Genomic DNA, 22,818 nt, shown 5'->3' on the forward strand with positions numbered 1-22,818 from the left:
GTGGGTGACGGCACCGTTTCTGTGTTAAACGTGGTATGTATGTGTCCATGCCTTTCTTAGGCAAGATACGGTTCGGCCGCGTGCCTTATCCATTGTAAATATTGTATTCCATTGCATTCATTGTATTGCATTGTAGCTTGCATGCATTCACTGCATCACCCCCATTTTTGGCTTGCGCCTTTCCATGTTGAGCTTGGTCTGGTATGTGCCCGTACTTTTCGCGTTGAAGCACAGTTATGATATTATGTGTACGCACCTAGTGTTGTGGGTGACGGCACCGTTTTTGTGTTAAACGTGGTCTGTATGTGTCCATGCCTTTCCTAGGCAAGATACGGTTCGGCCGCGTGCCTTATCCATTGTAAATATTGCATTCCATTGCATTCATTGTATTGCATTGTAGCTTGCATGCATTCACTGCATCACCCCCATTTTTGGCTTGCGCCTTTCCATGTTGAGCTTGGTCTGGTATGTGTCCGTACTCTTCGCATTGAAGCCCAGTTATGATATTATGTGTACGCACCTACTGTTGTGGGTGACGGCACCGTTTCCGTGTTAAACGTGGTCTGTATGTGTCCATGCCTTTCTTAGGCAAGATACGGTTTGGGCCGCAGGTCTTATCCACTGCATCCATTGCATTTTAGCTAGTAAATATTGCATTGTACATAGCATGCATTGTCATGCATCTTTCCTTACATGCATTGTAGTGCATTCTTCCTTACTTTGCATTGTCATGCATTTCCCTACTGCATCATTTAGTATGTAGGTTTCATTGTCAATAGTGCATTGTCATGCATTCATTGTATTGCACTGTAGTTGCATGCATTCACTGCATCACCTCCATCTACGGCTTGCGCCTTTCCATGTTGAGCTTGGTCTGGTATGTGCCGATACTTTTCGCATTGAAGCACAATTATGATATTATGTGTACGCACCTAGTGTTGAGGGTGACGGCACCATTTCTGTGTTAAACGTGATTTGTTTGTGTCCATGCCTTTCCTAGGCAAGATATGTTTTGGTCGCGCGCCATATCCATTTCATTCATTACATTGTAGTGTAGTGTTTTGCATCCAGCATTTAGGATCACGATCTCTCCTGAGCAGAGCATTCCCCACTTATATCATCCCACCCAATTACTTGTATCTTGTGTTCCGTCTACACACTCATAGTTCTGCATGTGTACGCGCCTATTCCACTGCTAGTATTGTGGTTTGAGGGTGTCGGCACCTTTTCTATGGTAGACCAACTTTGCATCTCCATCATCTTTATTATATTTGTGTGGTTTTGAACTGCTTATGGTTTGATCATGTTTCAATTGCATTGCATATCATTTGCATTGTTTATATATGGTTTTGTATATATTGCATTATCATTTTGCATCCATTCCACATTGTTATGCGTTGTCACACATAGGTTGCATTGTCATGCACTTCTTCACTTGCGTTATCACGCACTTTCAATTGCATTGTTATGCGTACTGCTAACAATATTGTACCTGTTAAGTTTTCTTTCTCTTACAGGCACGATATTGTATGTACGGTTCATTTGAAGCTAGAGCGACCAGACAAACCGCACAGGTATTGTATTCCCCGCGTGAAACGTAGCGAGAATTACATAATTCTCTTACATTCTTTCTGCATTATAATGTAGTTGGATTTATGTCAGATTGCTTAAACTGTTGCATTTATTATATGTATGTGCTTCGTTACAACTTTCTTTGCATGATCATAAGTTATGCTCGGCTTTGCGCATTGTCTTGCATTTTGCCCTTGCCTCCGGGCGCATATCTTTATTGTCTTTCATGTTTGTCTAAGTCTTCGGCCTTGTCAAAAATGGGTCGTCTCTGGGCTTTGACACTCACTCCCGTCATTGTTATGACTTTCGAGTTCTGTCAAAGAGGGGCAACTGTAGACACCCCATTTTTGACCATCCTTAAGACTTGGACGTCACCGTTTGAACACTCGGTGATCATCCATGTTCGGGTTCGTCTTGAGCTCTTGGAGGTCTCGGCCACGCGCCTTGTCTCAAGACCTCTCGACTTGCCTATTTTGTGTTTGGTTTTGCACCAAATACTTGTGTTTTGCTTTTAAGGGGCAGGGAATGGCCTGCTGGCCATCCCTACACCTCACCGGCCATGGCTTGAGGCCACCGGCCATTGTTTTGTTTCCATCGGCCAAATGTTTGGTCGGTCGGCACTTCTGTTAGTTGTATCGGCTCTTTGTATGGTCGGCCGGCCATTTATTTGGCCGATAGTCTATTTATCTGGCCGATACCTCCTTTTTGCCTTTTTCAGGCATTGTGCATGCCAGCTGTGCCAGCTGGAGTGCACGGACCTGTCCTCCATATGGTACCCTTTGCACCCTTTTGGTCTAACTTCTTAAGGAAGCTTGGTCCTTTATCTTAGCTTCCTCAAGAAGCTTGGACCCCTGTCTCAGCTTCCTCAGAAAGCCTTTGCCCCTTTGCCTTGGCTTCTTTAAGAAGCCTTGACCCCTTTGTTTAGCTTCTCTTGGAAGCTTAGGCCTTTGCCTTGTCTATATAAAAGGGTACAAATAACTATTAGCCCAATCGACGTCATTGTTCCTGCAAACTTCAATGAATGTGAACATATATTTCATCTTGTTGACATCAAAAAATTTCATTGCATTCCAATTTTGAAAGTATTTTGATGGCAAATCACCGGTAAAACCATTATGAGAGAGGTCAATGATGTGCAAATTTGGTAACTCTAACTTAATTTTGGGATTCCCTTTTGCACCATAGAATTTGTTGGATCGCAAGATGAGAACGTGTAACTTTGTAAGATCTCCTAACCATAAGGGGAATGTATCGTCAATCAGATTATTTGAGAGATCAAGAATCTCAAGCTCGGTACAACTTGCCAATGATCTTGGCACCTTCCCCTGTAATTTATTACCACTGAAGTCAATCATCTTCAATTTGTTTCCTTTATTGTATGAGTGAGGAATGGGACCTTGAAAGTTGTTGCCTTTGAGATTTAGAACTTTCAAAGAATCACTGAAGTTACTCAAACATGGAAGAATAGTTCCAGTCAAGTTGTTGTTAGACAAATCAAGAAAATGAAGAGAACTCAATCGACAGATCAATGGTGGAAGTTCTCCGGTCAATCCGTTATATGCGACTCTATAAGAGCCAGTAGATAATGGTGGAATTGGCAGTGGTCCTTGTAGCATGTTATAAGAAAGGTCTAAGTCGAGTAAATTATACCATGGAAGGATATCTGGATGTTGCTCAAAGCCTGTTAGAAAGTTATTCCGAAGACGTATCAACGATAGAGTTTCTACACTTATATTCAACATCCATGCCGGAATTTCGCCATGAATTTTGTTTTCAGCAAGAGATAAAACTTCTAGTTTGTCTTGGAAGCGCAAGAAATTTGGGAATTCCCTCAAGTTGCATGAATTTAACTCTAATTAACTCTAACACCTTTAATTTTTTAAGACTGTTATTTGAAGTTTTTTTGGTTAGAACTGTTAATTTGTTACCAGACAAATAGAGATCGGTAAGATTTTTGAGCATCAGAAAAATTTCAAGTTCCAAGCCACCGAGGTTATTGAAAGAAAGATCTAGAATTTCAAGATTCTTTAGCTCAGAGAATGACCTTGGGGTTGGGCTTCGCAATTGATTAATTGAAAGATCTAGCCAAATTAGATGGGTTAGGTTGGTTATATGAGATGGTATTTCACCACTTAGGTGATTGGAGGACAGGCCTAAATAAGTAAGTTAGGGACCCTATGTAACAAGCCCGCGGGGGACCTCGCTACAGCTCGGACTCGACTTTTGCAGTCACGGTTCTAAATCTGAACCAAAGAGTCCAAATCCGGCAAATCGTTTTTAAGAAAACAGATTTTTGAAAGAAGTGCCAAACATGGACTGCTTTGCCAGATACAGAGTCGCCACCTAAATATTTTATTTTGGGAAATTTAGGAAACCCTGACTCGGTGCCAAAAGGCCACGTGTCCGTCATCACCAAAGTTGCCTCGGTTCGGGAACTTGGGTACGATTGGGGAAGGTCACTTCGTGAGCACCCCCGCTCGCCCGGTCATAGACCGGCCTCTACTAACCATGATATCAATTTTTGAAAACATTGTGAGTTCTTATTCCGGTTATTAGCCTAGATTACTATGTGATGCTCACAGCATATAAATATAGACTGGATCGCCCGAATTGGAACAAAACATTTCATGCTTGTTTATTTGAAAATGGTTTGATGATGCTACTCGCAAGTAGGCTAAGACGTGGATTTGCCACCCTCAGGTGGGCTTAGAAAACATGATTTTGCCACTATCTAGTGGGCTTAAAACACACATTTAATGAATTATTCCAATTCAAATAACCCAACCTTCACCCACAGGCATTCAGGCAGTTATATCACATTAGCAATTAGCCTCATGGTAAGCATGCTATTCATGGCAGTCACTCACACGCATGCAAGGATGCTAAAGCATAAAACTTACCGAGTACTCCAAGCCAAAAAAAAAGGAAGTTAATTAGAAATCATGCATGATCCTAAGTATACAAACATGCCTAATGCAACACATGCAAAATGCAACTATAGCAGGCTCGGCTATTCTAAGATGGTATATGAAATGCTACAACTATCATGTATTCAATTTAGAATTGAAAGTACAATGCAGTTAGTATGATGTGCCGAGTCCGGTGCATGCAATACAGATGGATGATGCAAACATGCTGTCATACTGTATGCTAATTTAAATATGCCCTAATCTAACCATCATAAGCGGATAAATAAAAGGGAGAAAGACGTGGGGTTGGAAGACATACATCACACTCACCCACACTTATTACAGTTGTGCCCTCACTCGGAGGGTCCGAATAAACATACAGTCTAAATATTACAGTCCCCAAATAAAAGAATATTACAGTCCAAAAATATTACAAAATTCTAATTAATAAATTAACTAGAAAGCAAATAAACTGGCGTGCAAGCCAGGGACTGCCTTGCTTCTGATGGATGATGCATGTCCGGATTGTCTTGCGCGGAAATCCACCGGAATGCCCCAATTAGCCTCTGTTTACACCTGTTATTCTTGAAAAGTGTGCCAAGTCCCGGAAAGTTGCTGATTCCTGGTTTTGCTGCAACAGAGAGCAGGAAAGGGGCATAGCAATGTATTTGCACAAATATATGCATGCCTCGATCCTCGTGCCACCAATCACGCATACCGAGGCATGATGGCCGAGGAGTCGAAATGCACAACTCAATATAGGATGAATGCACATGAGACTACAGCTAAAACCTAACTCCATCATGGATAATCCGGAGTGTCGGTGACTGGGGAATTGAGACACATTCCGTCACTCGGAGTACGAAATGTACCTCGATTCCCGTGCCCGGACTAACTCCTATTCCGGACACGATGCAATATGCATGATATGCATGAAATGTAACTAAGATGCGATCCTAACATACACAGTGCTAAAAAATGAGGTGCCTCGAAATGCGTGCACACAGGCACGCAAACCGAGGTAATGGCAGATACAATGAAAATAAGATGCCTCGAAGTACGTGCACACGGGCACGTAAACCGAGGCGATGACAGATATGATGAAAATGAGATGCCTCGAAATGCGTGCACACGGGCACGCAAACCGAGGCGATGACAGATATGATGAAAATGAGATGCCTCGAAATGCGTGCACACGGGCACGCAAACCGAGGCGATGCTAAAATGATACGGAAATGACAAATGGACTTATACCAACATGAGTGAGCCTCGGCCACACTCACATCGGATGCCGATGGCAGAAAATGAAGTGCCTCGAAATGCGTGCACACGGGCACGCAAACCGAGGCAATGCAAATGCAATGCAAATGATATGGAAAATGATAAATGGACTTATACTAACATGAGTGAGCCTCAGCCACACTCACATAAGATGCCGATGGCAGAAAATGAAATGCCTCGAAATGCGTGCACACGGGCACGCAAACCGAGGCAATGATAAAATGATGCGAATGACATGGAAAATGATAAATGGACTTATACTAACATGAGTGAGCCTCAGCCACACTCACATAAGATGCCGGTGGCAGAAAATGAAGTGCCTCGAAATGCGTGCACACAGGCACGCAAACCGAGGCGATGCTAAAATGACATGCAACATGGCAAAAATGATATGCAAGCATACTAACAGAATTTCAGCAACAAAATGTAGGGAAAAACAGTCCCGAAATGAAGCGAAATGACATGAAATGTAAGGAAATGACCCGAAATGCGACATTAGGCACCCGAAATGGCCTATAGCCATGCCAAACATGCACAATATGGACATGCAATGCAAAGACAGAAGCTAGACAGTCCCAAAAGGTGCACTTTCACAGTTATGAACATGGCCAAACAGTAAGCATAGGTAAGGGAAGCATAGCATGCAAGAATGGGGGCCAAAAGAGGGGTAAAGAAGCAAGTGGTATACGCAAAACTCAAACTGAAAAATTTCCTTCTATAACACTGAAGATGGACCAAAAATATGAACATTTACAGTATATGGCAGCCTCAAAATCAGTATACAAACATGCTAAAAATATGATGCAAAATAAGGCTCAAAAGGTACTAAAACATGAAGTGTATAAAACAATCACCAAACAGAAAAAAAGTGTGAATGAAACATGAAGTATAGGCCAAAATAAGACCACTTTCAGTTCGGATCAAGGTCCAAAAACAGAAACCAAGAGGGCTATCACCTCATGCAAAAATGGGGCCAAATAGGGGATTAAACTACAAGTGACACATGGAAATACCAAACAATGTTGAGCCCTTCTCCAATGTTGAAGAGGGGCTCAAAATATGCCTCATATCAGTTTACAACATGCTCAAAAATAAATTGCTCATAGGTCAAAAAAAGCATACAAAATCATGACATACAACATGGTCAATGAAACAAGTATATTATGGAGGGCTCAAACAAGGTTGAGCCCTTAATGAGAAGTGAAGATGAGCTCAAAATATGGTCTTTTTCAGTTAGGACCGAAGCTTGAAACAAAAAAGAAATGAGGCTTAGAAATAGATCAAAGAAAAGGGTCAAAAGGATCAAAGTGTAACTTACCCTTGAAGATCTAGACTTTGGTTGCTTCTTGGATGGATTTGCTGCTCCTTTGGCCTTCAAGAACCCTTCCTAGCTGCTGGAAATGAGATAGTGGTGGTAGAGCTTGGTGGTATAGAAGGAATGGAGGTTAATGGACTTAGGGTTTTTGAAGAATTGAAGAAGATGGAGATGGAATTGGCTATGGAGTTCTTAAGATCAATTTTTCTAACCCCCTAGAAGAAGGTCTTCAGCTGGTTATATGGTCAAGAAAGGGGGTGTAAAAGGGGGGTCAAATGGAGAGGAAAACTCTCTCCCAAAATATCCCCCGGATACAGAAAATATCTGGGGGATATTGCCTCACAGCTGGAAGGGGAACAGTGAGAGGAGCACGGCCGGCCGCTCACTTTGGCCGGAGGTGGCCGGCCGGCCACACCCCCTAGCCGGCCGGCTAGGGGTCAAAAGGGTCAACCAGATTTTCTGGCCGGCCAGGTATTGGGGAGGTAGCCCTATGTGTGTATAACACAACCATGTAATTGAAATTCCAAGAAAGTGGGCCCAAGGGGTTCAACAATGGCTCGGAAAGAGGGGGTCAAAAGGGTCAAGTTGACTTACTGGCCGGCCATGAACTTTTAGTGGCCTCCCAGGTGTGTAGATCACAGATATGTGGTTGAAAGTTGGAGAAAAAGGGTCCAAGGGGTTCAACATTAGCCCGGAAGAAAGGGGTCAAAAGGGTCAAATGACCTTAATGGCCGGCCATGAACTTTTAGGGGCCTCTCAGATGTGTAGATCACAGATATGTGGTTGAAAGTTGGCAACGCTAGCTCTAAGGTATTCAACATTAGCCCGGAAGTTAGAGAAACGGGCGCCGGGAGGCTCGGGAGGAGAGATAACTGGCTGTCGCAACAATTGCTGGCCTCCCACCCTTCAGTGACCTTCCATGTGATAAAACAGAGGTACCTGCCAAAAATGAGCGAAAACCGTTGCAAGACGAATGTTCCGGAGCCAAAACACGTAGTTCGGGGTCCCGGAAATGGGCTGTTAAGCACCGAAAATCGTATTTGACCTCGAAGTGGGTTTCTCAGCCCTCAGTGTCCCTCAAAATGGATGAAATAGGATGTATGCCAAAAATCAGGGCAATAGGAGATGGTTAAGCGGTCCCGAACCGAGGCACACGGCCTGACGGCTCCGAAAACCGGGAACCGGACTCCGAAATGGGCAAAATGGCCTACGGCCACCAAATGTAGCCTACGGACATTGAGAGATGGTCTACGGGACCTCTCTCTCCCCTCAGGGAAAGAAACAGAGAAAACCGAGTCAGGTTCGCAAACCGAGACAAGGCACAGAAAAGGGTTCGGAAGTCCGGAGGCAGGGCTTACGGCCGCGACCCTGAAACTTCTGAACAAGCACTTTATGCAACATCACCAAGCGCTCAATCGGTGACGTCTGAGTCTTAAGGTCGGTCAAAAATGGGGTGTCTACAGTTGCCCCTCTTTGACAGAACTCGGAAGTCACAAGTGACGGGAGTGAATGTCAAAGCCTAGAGACGACCCATTTTTGACAAGGCCGAAGACTCAGACAAACATACAAGATGGAAAAAGATGTGCCCGCAGGCATGCCCGCAGGCAGGGGGCAAAATGCAAATGATATGCAAGAAGCCGAAGGTAGCCCAATGATCGTGCAAATGCAGCTAGCTGTAATGAGGCAAGTATTCGCAAATAGATGCAACAATTTTAAGCAAGAATGCAAAGCGACGACTACATTTCATGCATTTAAGAACGCGGAGGATTATTCAATCCCCGCCATGTCTCACACGGAGAAGATACAATACCTGCGCGATTTGCCTGGTCGCACCAGCCTCAATTGAACCGTACATACAATATCGTGCCTGCAAGAGAGAAATTGCAACAAGCACAATATGCTAACAACATATATTCAATGTGATTTCGAAAGTTTGACAAACGCAGTGCTGGTGAGTGGATGCATCGTAATGCAAGAATGAGATATGTGTGACGACGCATGCTCAAACACAGAGGTATACAAATATCGAGAAATGTACATGACAATGCGAGTATGTCTATGAGAACGCAAGATAGTACAAAACGAGCATGAAACAGGGTGTTCATTTGTCATGAAACAACGAGTACGGAAACGCGTGTTTCGGCGAAGGTAACTTAATCACGACCTCTGATTCACTTCTCTGAAAGGTTATAACCCATTCGAAAGGGATACACGTTGATTTCGATGGACGATGATGAGACACACATCAGAACTTGAAACCGAAGTCCCGACGGAGTAATTTTGCGACCGGAAGTGTACGTTTCTTGAACTTTTTCAGGTCCCGGGAACTCCGATCTTCCTCAAAATTTGCAGAGAGCTAGGTGAGCATGTGGAGGTGATGGCCGGCCGTTTATCTTCCCTGGGGGGGGTGTCCAACCGTTTTCCACAAAAGCCAATGGCTGGCCGGCCATTTCTGCAAAAGCAGATGGCTGGCCAGCTATTTTTAGAGGCCGGCCGGCCGTGCCCTTTTCCCAAGGGCATTTTCGTCTTTTTGCCTCCTTTTTGTATGCATTTCATCCAAGGCTTGAAGCCTATAAATAGCAACCGAACCCCTTTTCATTCCTTGCCTCTTTCAACACTTTTCTCTCCCGTTTTGAGTCTTACGCGCGTTTTCCAACGCCTCGCGCAAATTGTTTTCGTAAAAACACTTAGTTTTAAGCACTTTGGAGCGATTAAATTCCGGCTTCGGAGCTTCTTTTTGCATTTTCAATACTTGAGGTAAGTTCATCTTAAAATTTTGAATATTTTCCCGGGAGTTGACTTTTGTTGACTTTTTCCAATTTTTGCTTATTTTGCTCATTTTTGCTCCCCTTTTGCAGATTTCTGAAAATGGCGGGTACTTCTTCCCCTGGTGGCGGTTTTCCGGGTGCTGGGGGGGATTTCGATCCCACGACTCTACCTCCGAGGACCCGACCTTTTATGCCCGAGAGGTACCGTCCAGCAGTGCACGTCCTCCCTCGTGCCGTTTTCCGTCATTTTACCAGTTTCGACGAGAGAGCACCCGCAGATTTGCTTCTTAGAGAGCCAGAGCAGCATCTCTCTCATGAGGCTCGAGAGGTATTTACCTCATCTTCTGTATTTTACATTTTGCGCCCTTGCCATGTTTAAACAATCAGCTTGTGACATAGTACTTTCCTTACATCTTTGAACATATAGTTTCAACACTAGAAATTTTTGAACACTCGGCTCGTTAATTAATTGCGAACACACAGCCCATATTGAAACACACGGTTCAAACACTGATTTGTCGAACACACAGCCCGAATTCGAAAGTGAACACACAGCCCACATTTTAAATGGAAGTTGAACACGCAGCCCGAACTTCAAAAGTGAACACACAGCCCACACTTTAAATGAAAGTTGAACACGCAGCCCAAAATTCAAATTCTCTGAACACACAGCCCAGGTAGATAGTGAACACGCAGCCCACAAATTAACTGAAAGCTGAACACGCAGCCCAAAAATTCAAATTCTCTGAACACGCAGCCCAGGTAGATAGTGAACACGCAGCCCACAAATAAACTGAAAGTTGAACACGCAGCCCAAAATTCAAATTCTCTGAACACGCAGCCCAGGTAGATAGTGAACACGCAGCCCACAAATAAACTGAAAGTTGAACACGCAGCCCAAAATTCAAATTCTCTGAACACGCAGCCCAGGTAGATAGTGAACACGCAGCCCACAAATAAACTGAAAGTTGAACACGCAGCCCAAAATTCAAATTCTCTGAACACGCAGCCCAGGTAGATAGTGAACACGCAGCCCACAAATAAACTGAAAGTTGAACACGCAGCCCAAAATTCAAATTCTCTGAACACGCAGCCCAGGTAGATAGTGAACACGCAGCCCACAAATTAACTGAAAGTTGAACACGCAGCCCAAAATTCAAATTCTCTGAACACGCAGCCCAGGTAGATAGTGAACACGCAGCCCACAAATTAACTGAAAGTTGAACACGCAGCCCAAAATTCAAATTCTCTGAACACGCAGCCCAGGTAGATAGTGAACACGCAGCCCACAAATTAACTGAAAGTTGAACACGCAGCCCAAAATTCAAATTCTCTGAACACACAGCCCAGGTAGATAGTGAACACGCAGCCCACAAATTAACTGAAAGCTGAACACGCAGCCCAAAATTCAAATTCTCTGAACACGCAGCCCAGGTAGATAATGAACACGCAGCCCACAAATAAACTGAAAGTTGAACACGCAGCCCAAAATTCAAACTCTCTGAACACGCAGCCCAGGTAGATAGTGAACACGCAGCCCACAAATAAACTGAAAGTTGAACACGCAGCCCAAAATTCAAACTCTCTGAACACGCAGCCCAGGTAGATAGTGAACACGCAGCCCACAAATAAACTGAAAGTTGAACACGCAGCCCAAAATTCAAACTCTCTGAACACGCAGCCCAGGTAGATAGATTTTCTGACAGCTTATACATCACACCTTGAACATACAACTCACACATTCTGCTGGCACGCAGCCTATTTGTTTTATCGGCACATAGCCCAAATTTCTGTTGGCATACAACTCATTCATTTCATTGGCACGCAGCCCATTCACTTTATACTGACGTATGTATTCATTCTGAATGCAGGGTGGCTCCCGCAGTGTGCGAGGATATGGTTCCACCATGGCACGAGATTGGTATGCAGAGCTCCCGGAGGGCGTCAGGGATTTGGTAGACTTGGCAGGGTTTGGGCCCTTCTGCACCGGGTTGTCACGCTGTCCTGCTAGGAGGACCTTGATGGCAGCCCTAGTAGAGAGATGGTGGGACACCACCAATTCCTTCCATTTTTCTGCTACCGGGGACATGACCATGACCCCTTTTGACTTTGCGGTATTGACCGGCCTTGATGTCGGAGGTTGGGCCATCCCATACGATGAGGATATGGGCGAGTGGGAGGCCGCCTGGATGTATTTGTTGGGGGCTCGCCCACCTGTTGACAGGGTCTCTGGGAGAGTCCGCTATACTTGGTTTTCCTCCCATTTTCGGCGGGCTGAGATGATGCCCGAGACTCCTGAGGAGACAGAGCAGTATACTCGTGGCTTCCTGATGTTCCTCTTCGGGACTACCCTGTTCGCCGACAGAGGGAACACCATTGGGCTATACCTGTTGAGCGCTCTGGTTGACCTATCACAGGTCAGTAGATATGATTGGGGTGGCGCTGGCCTGGCTACCCTCTACTTTTACATGAGCGCGACCTCCCGCGGGCGGGGTGATTTGCTTGGCGGCTATTGGAGAGCTTGGGAGGTACTTTCTGTCTCCTCGATTTACATTTCTGCTCTTCATTACTTGTACATTACACACACATCGTACTTTTACAGTCTGCATCTTGCTCTCAGCATTTCGCATTTACATTCTGCACTGCTCTTCTCAGTTATGGGCTTATGTATATTTCCCATCGTTAGCCCCAGTGCTGGAGGTGGTGGGGATTCCCGTGACCCCATATTCATTGATATTTGAGGGCCCGCACCGGGCGAGGCCTCGAGAGACCTTGGTTCGCCTGCGACAGTACTTCGACACCGTGCGACACTCAGAGGTACTTCAGAAGTTTCAGTCCTTTTCATTTTCATCTTTGATTTGCTCTGTATATTCTCGTTCTCTGATTGGTTTATACATTTATCATCCGCAGATTACTTGGCAGCCTTGGGCACCTCTGGGTGATGATCTCTTACTTCAGTATACCGGAGCATCAGGCATCTCCCGGTATAGGGTCCTGCTCGAAGGGCCAGTCGGCAGAGTCTGGTTCCTGGGGGAGCGCTTTCTGTGCCAGGTACGAGGGTATCTTTCCCAGGATGTTCCCGCGGTACCTCCGGCTAGTATGCGGACCGCTGACGGGCTCTCTTACTCAGAGGTAGTCGGCGCCATGCTAGGCAGCGATGCTTTGTTATATGTTGCGGAGGGGGACTACGCCACCTATCGTCACATATATTTGATGCCTCCATTGACAGAGGCTCGTATTCCGATGATGAGACCTGCCGGTACGTCATCCTCGGATCAGGCTCAGGCTCGGGCTACAGACATCCCTTCTTCTAGCAGGGCTGGCGCATCTAGAGGTGGGAGTAGACCGTTTCCTCCGAACCCGTCGATTCATCCTCATCTGGGATGGCCAGATATGCCTACTGAGTTGATGGCGTGGCAGTATGGGACTAGCTCTCCGATTCCAGTTCCACTAGAGCCTCGGATGCCCAGTGATCGATATGCCATTGATCCGGACTCACCGCCGGTACGCTCCACTTTCGTCATTCATCATTTCAGATGTTTAAATACTCATTTGTTCACTGATGATTATGAACTCATTTTTGCAGCCATCGCGAGGGTACATGGAGGAGATGGTTGAGCTGGTGGCCACACTCGAGGGTATGGTCCTACGCAGGGAGGCACAGTTGTCTGTTGCGGGCATCCAGGTACCCTTCAGTTTTTTGGCATTTATCATACTTCTGATGACATGCTGATTTCTACTGCATCGATAGACTACTTGTGTAGAGCACACCTGACACGCACCTCACTTGTACACTGTATTTACATGCACCCACTTTACGTAGCTTTTGCTTGTATCTGCATCTGATGTATATATTCGGACTGATGTATTTGAATTGAGCTCTTTGTTTTCAGATGCCTTCATGGTCCGGTCAGCCACAGACCAGGCCACCTGGGCCTCATTGGGGAGCTGGGCCATCTGGGCCTTATCAGGGAGCTGGGCCATCCGGGCCTCATCAGGGGGAGGGGTCATCTCGGCCTTCTCGAGGAGCCGGGCCATCTAGGCCATTTCGAGGAGCTCGAGGGGGGCCTGTCCGCAGACGCAGGGCTCATGTTGTGGAGGTGGAGTCTGATGAGGAGGAGGAGGAGGAGGCTACCGACCGTCAGTTCGAGACATCTGTCGAGGAGGGAGGCTCCGGTTTTGGCTCGGGGAACAGAGGCGAGGCTGAGGAGGATCCTGAGGACGACAGCTCCGACTCTGATGATGGTGTGGAGGTTGTTCCACAAAAGAGGACCAGGCGGGCTTCTCGTTCCCGTTCCCGAGGATTTTGATGTTGCTATTTCCTGCTTTATTTTTCTTTTACTAGTAGTTTGTAGCACTTTTGCTCATTGTTAGGCAGTTTTGTTTTTTGTAAAACTTGTACCTTTATTTGTTGTAAAGCATGATGAAATGAAATAGCTTTCGAAAAGGTGTTTGTATTTTGAACTTTTAATATCGTATCGCATCAATTTGTTTTGCACAAGAAATGAATTTGAATGGTAATGCGTATTGTAATCACCAAATCAGGTAGTGAACCGACGCAACAAACTAAACAACCCAACTTACTAAGATATAACAGAATCTTTAGCAAGTTTACAACTCGATAAGCAAAAAGCAACAATGCAAACAAACAAGACTTTAACAAAATTTGCTTAAACAGAGAGCAAGGACTCAAAACACAAAACACGTCCGCTCGACAAACAACTCGATAAACAAAGTACAACAACTCGATAAGCAAAAAGCTCAAAAACAAAAGGTGTACTTCTGACGATCTGGGCATCGGAACGCATCCGGGATGAAGGCCTTTGAGTTTCCCGTTGCATGGAAATGCTTGGAGTTCTCCTTCGAAGAGCAAGACAAGGCCGAGGGGACACACTGCAACATTGCCGGTCATCCATGGGAGCTGGCCGGCCAGAGATATGCCACGGCATGGAGGACTAGAGAGTTTCTGGCCCCTGTTTCAACCTTCAGTTGCGCTTTGTTAGATGAATATGTGGATTGGCTCAAAAAAAAAGGAGGTACAAGTTGGGCCCAGCTTGGCATCAGATATCCCGTCCAGCTCTGGAGGGGGACACAGAGATACTTGATTCAACTATGCCCCAAATTTATTGCTTATTAGTATTTTCAAGTTTTCTTTATGACTGTACTAAAATAAGCAACCTCGATTGTAATGCAAGAGCAGGAGAACTCTATTTTGAAATCAATGAAATTGAAAGTTATGGTACTGAAAATTTTCCACTTTTGGTCCAAAAATGGTCTAAGTCATAAAAAGATTGATTTGAACAAAGTCAACTTTTATTAAAACTTTTCAAAACCATTTTCGATGTGGATCAGAACTGGGCATGCCGAAAATCTGTCACTGAGATACACAACCCCAGATCCTTGCAACTGGAAAGTTGCCCCTAGTCTGAAGAACAATGCGGCACTCCAAAGCAACGGAAAGTTGCCCCTTGTCTGAATAACTCTGCACCGTCGCGGCAACGGAAAGTTGCCCCTAGTTTGAACAGCACTGTACCGGAGATCACGGTAAACGCTGATAGATAAAGATGACTGAGATGATCGAATTGGACAAAGTTGATCGGGGAAAAGTTTATGACTGAACTTCAAGACAAAGCTGCCTACGTATCCCAAAGATGGGAATCAAGTCTTACGTAGTTCAGGCTTAGGTTCGCTCGAGTATTTTCACTCTCCTTTTGCGCTCTAACTTTTGCCAAGGCCGCCCTTTGCGGGTTTTCAACCTTGCGAGCTCAGTTTTCATATTTTCTAATTTTTTGTGCTCTGAATCTTGCCTAGGTCGCCCTTTCGGGTTTTCGGCCTAGCGAGCCTCTCAAGGATAGTATTTCTTCAACTTGTCCATATTGATCGGTTGTGAGAACTCCAAGCCATCTAGATCCATCAGAACCACAGCCCCACCTGACCAGATAGCTTTGATGATGTAAGGACCAGTCCAATTAGGTTTGAACTTGCCCCTTGGGTCGTGGATGGGAGCTCGGTTGTCCTTGAGCACCAAATCTCCTTCTTTCAGATTCCTGGACTTAACCTTCTTGTTGAAAGCCCGGGCAATTCTGCGTTGATAACCTTGGATGTGGTACAGCGCTTTCAGTCTTCTTTCATCAAAGAGCATGAGTTCTTCGAATCTGCTTTGCTGCCAATCTGCTTCGGCTATTTGGCATTCAGCCAATACTCGTAATGATGGGACCTCAATCTCAATGGGTAGAACAGCCTCCATTCCATAGACCAATGAATATGGAGTCGCTCCAGTAGAAGTTCTGATTGAAGTCCTGTAGCCCCACAGAGCAAATGGCAGCTTGTCTGGCCAATCTCGATAGGTTTCCACCATCTTCTGTAGTATATGCTTGATATTCTTGTTGGCGGCCTCAACCGCTCCATTGGTCTGCGGCCGGTATGTAGATGACTTATGAAAAGCCACATTGTATTTCTCCAACAAGTCTATCACTTCTTTCTTGAAGTGGGAACCATTATCTGAAATTATCTCATTTGGCACCCCGTAGCGACAGATGATGTTGTTCCTGATGAACTTTGCGACATGCGACGCCTTCAACACCGCGTATGATTGGGCCTCGACCCACTTTGTGAAATAATCTATCGCTACCAGGATAAACTCATGCCCGTTGGACCCCTTCGGGGTAACAGCTCCGATCACATCAATTCCCCAGACCGAAAAAGGCCACGGCGAAGTCATGTTGTAAAGTTTTGACGGCGGGATGTTCATGCGATTTGCATGAATTTGACATTTGTGGCATCGCCGAACAAAGCTAATACAATCCTCCTCCATGGTTGACCAGTAGTAGCCTTGCCTGAGGATCTTTCTGGCCAGCATTACTCCATTCATGTGTGCACCGCACTCCCCCCCATGGATGGCTTCCATCAGGCGTTTTGACTCTTCAGCTTCTACACAGAGCTTATGCATTCCCAGATGACCCCTTTTGTACAGCTTTCCCCCGCAGATAACGAACTGAGCAGCCATTCTTCTGACAGCCCTCTTATCCTTGGCATTTGCCCCTAGTGGATATATCTCCTTTTCCAAGAAGTTCCAGATGTCGTAGTACCAGGGGTTGCCGTCTTGAACCTCATCTATGGCGGAAATCGACTCGTACGCTGGCGCAAACTTCTGATCAATAATGACTGGACGCATCCGGACTCCGGACGGGATGTCTATCATAGAAGATAGAGTTGCTAGTGAATCCGCAAACCTGTTGTTCTCTCTTACGAGGTGGGTGAAATTTAGCTTCTCAAACCGAGGAATTAACAGATCCAAGGTTTGGTGGTAGGTTATCATCCTTTCCTCTTTGACCTTCCAATCTCCTTTTGCTTGAGACACAACGAGGTTCGAGTCCCCAATGACGTCCACTCGTCTCGCCCCTAGTTCTAGGGCTGCTTCTAGGCCAGCAATACATGCTTCATACTCTGCTTCATTGTTGGAAACCTTGAACCGGAGTTTGAATGCTAGAGGGATACGGGAATCATCAGGCGCTATCAGCAACACCCCTATCCCATACCCATACTGGTTTGACGATCCGTCAAAGTACATTGTCCAGGTTTCATCTTCGACGTGCAGAATGGCTTCATCTGGGAATAGATACTCAACCGCTTCATCCCCCTCAACCGGGTGGTCGGCAAGGAACTCCGCTACCGCTCTGCCTTTTACTGACTTGCGCGTTACATACTTCAAATCAAATTCGGAGAGCAACAGCAGCCATCGAGCTAGCCTACCCGTAAGTGCTGGTTTCTCGAAGAGATATTTGATGGGATCCAAACGCGAAACCAACATTACCGAGTGGGCTAACAGGTAGTGCCGCAGCTTCCTGGTTGACCATACCAAGGCCAAACAAGCCTTCTCCAGCGGTGTATAGCGGGTCTCGTAATCCAGCATCTTTTTGCTCAGATAGTAGATGGCTCTTTCCACTTTGTCTTCTGACTCCTGCGCGAGCATGCAGCCCATGGTAGTCTCAGTTACCGAAAGGTACAATATCAACGGTCTCCCCGGCTCCGGCGGTGACAACACGGGTGGGTTCTGTAGATACTCTTTGATCTGCTCAAAAGCTGCTTGACATCGGCCGTCCCACTGGAATTTCTTTCCTTTCTTCAGGAGACCAAAAAGTGGTTCACAAGTCAAGGTTAATTTAGAAATAAACCGTCTTATGAATTGCACTTTACCCAGAAAGCCTCGCACCTCCTTTTCAGTCCTTGGTGGTGGCATTTCTAAGATGGCCTTGATTTTGGAAGGGTCGACCTCGATGCCCCTTTGTGTAATCAGAAACCCTAGCATCTTCCCTGCTGTAACACCAAACGTGCATTTCTGGGGATTCAGTCGCAGCCGAAACTCTTTGATCCGTTGAAAGAATTTTTGTAAGGCGGTGTAGTGGCCCTCTCTATCTTTGGACTTAACAATCATGTCGTCCACGTACACCTCGACCTCCTTATGGATCATATCATGCAATATTGTAGTTGCTGCCCGTTGATACGTAGCTCCAGCATTTTTCAACCCGAATGGCATCACTCTATAACAATATGTCCCCCACGGGGTAGTGAACGCAGTCTTCTCCCGATCTTCGGGTGCCATCACTATCTGGTTATAGCCTGAGAAACCATCCATAAACGAAAGTAAGGCGTGTCCTGCCGTGAAATCCACCAACTCGTCGATGTGCGGCAAGGGAAAATCGTCCTTCGGACTGGCCTTGTTCAAATCTCTGAAGTCTACACAAACCCGAATTCTGCCATCCTTCTTTGGCACCGGAACTATGTTGGCCAACCAAGTTGGATATTCAGATACCAGCAGGAACCCTGCGTCAATTTGCTTGGTGACCTCTTCCTTAATCTTGAGGGCCCAGTCCGGGCGAATCCTTCTGAGCTTCTGTTTGACAGGGCGGGCCTCTGGATCAAGAGGGATCCGGTGCTGTACAATCTCAGGATCGATTCCAGGCATGTCTTCATAGGACCACGCGAAAACATCTTTATAATCTTTTAATAAAGCGACTAAGCGCTCGCGCTCCTCTGAAGACAACGTGGACCCGATCTGGACCAGCCGCGGGTCCTTCTCAGTACCAACATTCACAGTAGTGATTTCATCGATTAAAGGTTTAACAAATCTTTCTTGCTCTTGATCGATTAATCGTTGCAAAACTGGAGGAATTTCTTCCTCACTATTTTCATCAAAATTTTGAAAATCCTGATTTAAGCAATAAATTAAAGGCACAGAAAAATACTCAGAAACCACATCCACATCATTCTCATTAAATACTTCCAAGCCGTCAGATTCCTCTGTTACAACAGACTCAAAAGAAAATGAAAAAGACGACTTAGACAGGACTGTGGTATCCGGGTTATTACCCCCAGGAATACCGGACTCAGACTCAGTCGAGCTGGAATCTGATTCCGACGCAGAAGATTCGGTAGAATCAGATTCCGGCTCACTACCTGACCCGGAACTGCTAGATAAAAAGCCTTCTTCATATTGCCAGATGAGAGAAGGTGCGATAGATGCATCCAAGATCGACGCTGGAAAGCCCGCAGCTATTTCATCTCCAATCACAGAAACCGAAGAGTTATCCCCCAAGCACTCTTGGCCGATCGGAGGATCTGATAGTAGACTCGCCAGTGCTACCCCCATTTCAAGCTCTGTGCTCTCAGGATCCACTGCCTCACATTTTTCAACCTCAATTGGTGGGTCTGTCTGCGCTTCGGCAACTTCATCCCCAGATAGTTGTATGTCGAAGAAGATTTCAAAACCAGGCACGCGCTCCCCCTTCGCGTTTAGCCATGGCTCCGGGAAGCCGCAGAATGGAAAATCTTCCCCCTCCCGGACGAAACGTCCGTTTAGGGTACCCCAGATGGGCCTGTGCATTAAATCAAATGGCTTCCCGGCCTTCTTTGCTTTGGCCCTTTCGGCCATTTCTTTCCCTTTTCTCACCCAATCCTCCTTGGTGGGCAGATAACCCAGTCCAAAGGCGTGGGGGTTGTGTGGCACTTCGGCCAATACTGAGACGCCCTTCCGGCCGCTTCTCCCTAATCCCATCCCAGGGGTATGCTTCAGCTTGTTCATGAGGTATATGGATTGTGCACTAACATACATGCCTTCATTCGCAGCCATGACATTCTGCACTACTTGAGCTTCGGCCAAAGTGAACCCCGACAAAAACACATCCTCCGTGCCGTGTTCGATCTCCAAGACGGGTGTAGACACCTCCGGCGGGGGGTGGATCGATGAATTTCCAAAAACGATTGCTACCCCTTTCCCGTGAGGGTATTTCAGCATTTGATGAAGAGTGGAAGAGACTGCTTTGACCTGGTGCAACCACGGTCGCCCCAAAAGTAAGTTAAAGGTTGCGGGAACGTCCAAGATATGAAATTCGATACTGTGTTGTCCTGGACCAACCTTAGTTTGAATTTTAACAGTCCCCATCACTTCTCTGCTGGTATTGTCATATGCCCTGATCACTTGGGTGGTCGGGACGAAATCTACGGGCTTCAACCCGATTGCATATGCCGTTCTGGTCGGGCAGACGTTAATCGCAGACCCGGTATCAACAAGTACCACCGGTATCCACTTATCTCTACATTCCACAGAGATGTAGAGAGGCTTATTATGATTTGCGCCCTCAGGCGGTAGCTCCTTGTCTGAAAAAGTTAATGCCGGGGAACCTCCTCCCGGAAAAACCAGCCCAACCAGCTGTTCAGGCGTGGTGTCTATAGAAAGTTTCGACTTGTCCATGGCAGATAGGACAGCTTCCCTGTGCACTCGTGATGCCATTAGCAGTCCCCAGATAGAGATGTCTGCTTGTATTTTCTTTAACTGTTTCAGCACAGCTTCATCCTCGATCTGCTTCTCTTTCTGTCTCTCCGCTTCTCTGTCTTTCCTAGATGCTTCGGGTTGGTCTAAGTGTGGGGGCTTGAAGTACCGCCCACTTCTTGTCATGTGGTCCACTTCGTCAAGATACCAAGTATCATCTGGTTGGCCATTTCCCCAGTCTTCATCGGTGTGGGCAAGACACAAATCGTCATCTTCCCACCACATTCCGCTGGCAGCCAACAGACATCTGTCCGGCTCCAATCTACCCGCACTTTCAGTGCTCTCTGTCCAAATGCTCGCAGCGTTGTCTGTCTTTGTGCACACAGCACTTTCGGTCCCCTCAGGGCCCTTCGCCTTTCTGGCTCTCTCAGCTTCCTCAAACTTTCCTTGTTCCAACTGCGTCAGTACAGTTGTTTGTTCAACAGTTCCGACATCCGTAATGCCCATGTCCTGAGCGGAATTCTTAACACCGGCGCTCTCCGGTGGTACAACTTGGTTTTCGGCCGTTCCGGCCACAACTGATATTTCTGCCTCTGCCGGGCTCTGTTCTGATTGGGCTTCCCCCACTGCATCCGGTTGATCTTCAAGCCATCCCGTGGCTTCCTCCGATCCCTCATAATCATTCCAGTTAATGGACGCATCCTCCAGCTCCTGATCATCGAGAAATTGCAAGTTAGCAAAGTCCTCTTCTACGGTTGTCGGCTCATCTGCCCATAGCCTAGATCCATCCTCTCGGATCATGCACAATTCTCCTGTCTCGGGGAATTCTACAATTAGCCCACTTCGGCTCGTTGATAGGATGTGCCTGCTCGGATCATAAGCTCCCTCAGCAAAATTCTGCCCAGTCCCAGATTTAACAGACTCGGTCTCTCCCAAAATCTGCCCTGCCTTGTCTTCGATGGTCACCACCACCGGCTCCGGTTGGGTTTTGGAGACGTCCACCATGCACAAAAGGTCAGTGCAAGCGGGGAGGAGCACCTCCGGCTTGGGTAGGTGGGTGGGCGTAATATAGATGCTAGGATCGTAAGACACGACCCCAGTCTGGATGAAGTTAATTCTTTTGGGAGGAGGAGCTTGGTTATGTGATGGGAGAGGGTTGGTCGTAACATTGGGTTGGTCAGGAGGTGCGATCACCTGTTTGTCAATAAGATCTTGGATCTCATGACGTAGTCTGTAACAACGGTCGGTGTCGTGACCGTGTTGTTGGTGGTATGCACAGTATTTTGACGGGTCATATGAGGGGGGAAGTGGATTTGGTAATGGCTTTGGTTCTAGGGGTTTTAAATGATTCTTTCTGATCAGTATTCCTAGAACTTTGGTCAGAGGCATGTATAGTGGAGTAAAGGTTCTTTGGCCTCGGGGTTGGAATCGGCTGTTTTGTGAGTTACTTCCGGACGCGCCGGAGAATGGTGTGGCAGTCATGGGTCTTGGAGGGGGAGGGGGAGTGGTGGTGACCATACCGACTTCCGAGGCTCTCGCGTTTGCAGCGCCGCTCGGGCCTGCGTTGTTGTTGCGATTGAACGTCCTCCTCGGTTGTTCTCTGTCCTGGTCAAACAGACCTTGTCTCATAGCGTCTTCAATTTGGACCCCCATATCATGCAAATCTGCAAAAGTAGGAAAGGGGACTACGATCATTCTTTGCATCAGCTTCGGGTGGAGATTGCGCACAATCATCCGGATTTGATCTCTGTCTGTGGGTCTTAGAGTCATTGTTGACGCCTTCGCCCTCCATCGGACCACAAAGTCCGAGAAAGATTCCTTAGGCTCTTGCCTCGTCGTTTCAAGATCACGAGTTGTGATCTCGATCTGAGTATTATAGGAATATTGTGTGACAAAGGCCTCGGCCATCTCATCCCAGTTCTTCTTTACCTCATCCGATAATCTTGCGTACCAATGGGAGGCCACACCCGACAGGGTTCGGCCGAATAATGAGAGCTTCTGTTGTCGTGTGAGGCCCATTGGCCGCAAGACATCCGCAAACAGTCGGATATGAACCATGGGGTCACCAGTCCCGTCAAAACGGTCTATTTGTGGCATTTTGAATCTATCGGGGAGCGTCACGGCCTCCTCGGTATATCCATCTCCGATATCCGGCATAGCCTTAGCCCCTTGGGATTTTTTGAAAAGCTTCTCCAGTTTGCTCAA

General features: G+C 46.5%; 1 protein-coding gene across 1 annotated transcript; it reads right to left on the minus strand.

The window, feature by feature from the left end:
* Window positions 1–2,528: 2,528 nt before the first annotated feature.
* On the minus strand, window positions 2,529–3,314 carry LOC145796189 (receptor like protein 27-like). The gene has a single exon (XM_082881219.1). The coding sequence runs from the start codon at window positions 3,312–3,314 to the stop codon at window positions 2,529–2,531; it is 786 nt and encodes a 261-aa protein (XP_082737345.1).
* Window positions 3,315–22,818: the final 19,504 nt, after the last annotated feature.

Source organism: Camellia sinensis, chromosome 7 (genome assembly GCF_055761805.1).
Source record: "Camellia sinensis isolate YWXY chromosome 7, ASM5576180v1, whole genome shotgun sequence".
Classification (NCBI taxonomy): domain Eukaryota; kingdom Viridiplantae; phylum Streptophyta; class Magnoliopsida; order Ericales; family Theaceae; genus Camellia; species Camellia sinensis.

What these genes read in the sequence shown, in the direction of transcription:
- LOC145796189 (XM_082881219.1), bottom strand. Translation starts at nt 3,314, where the DNA reads ATGTTGAATATAAGTGTAGAAACTCTATCGTTGATACGTCTTCGGAAT.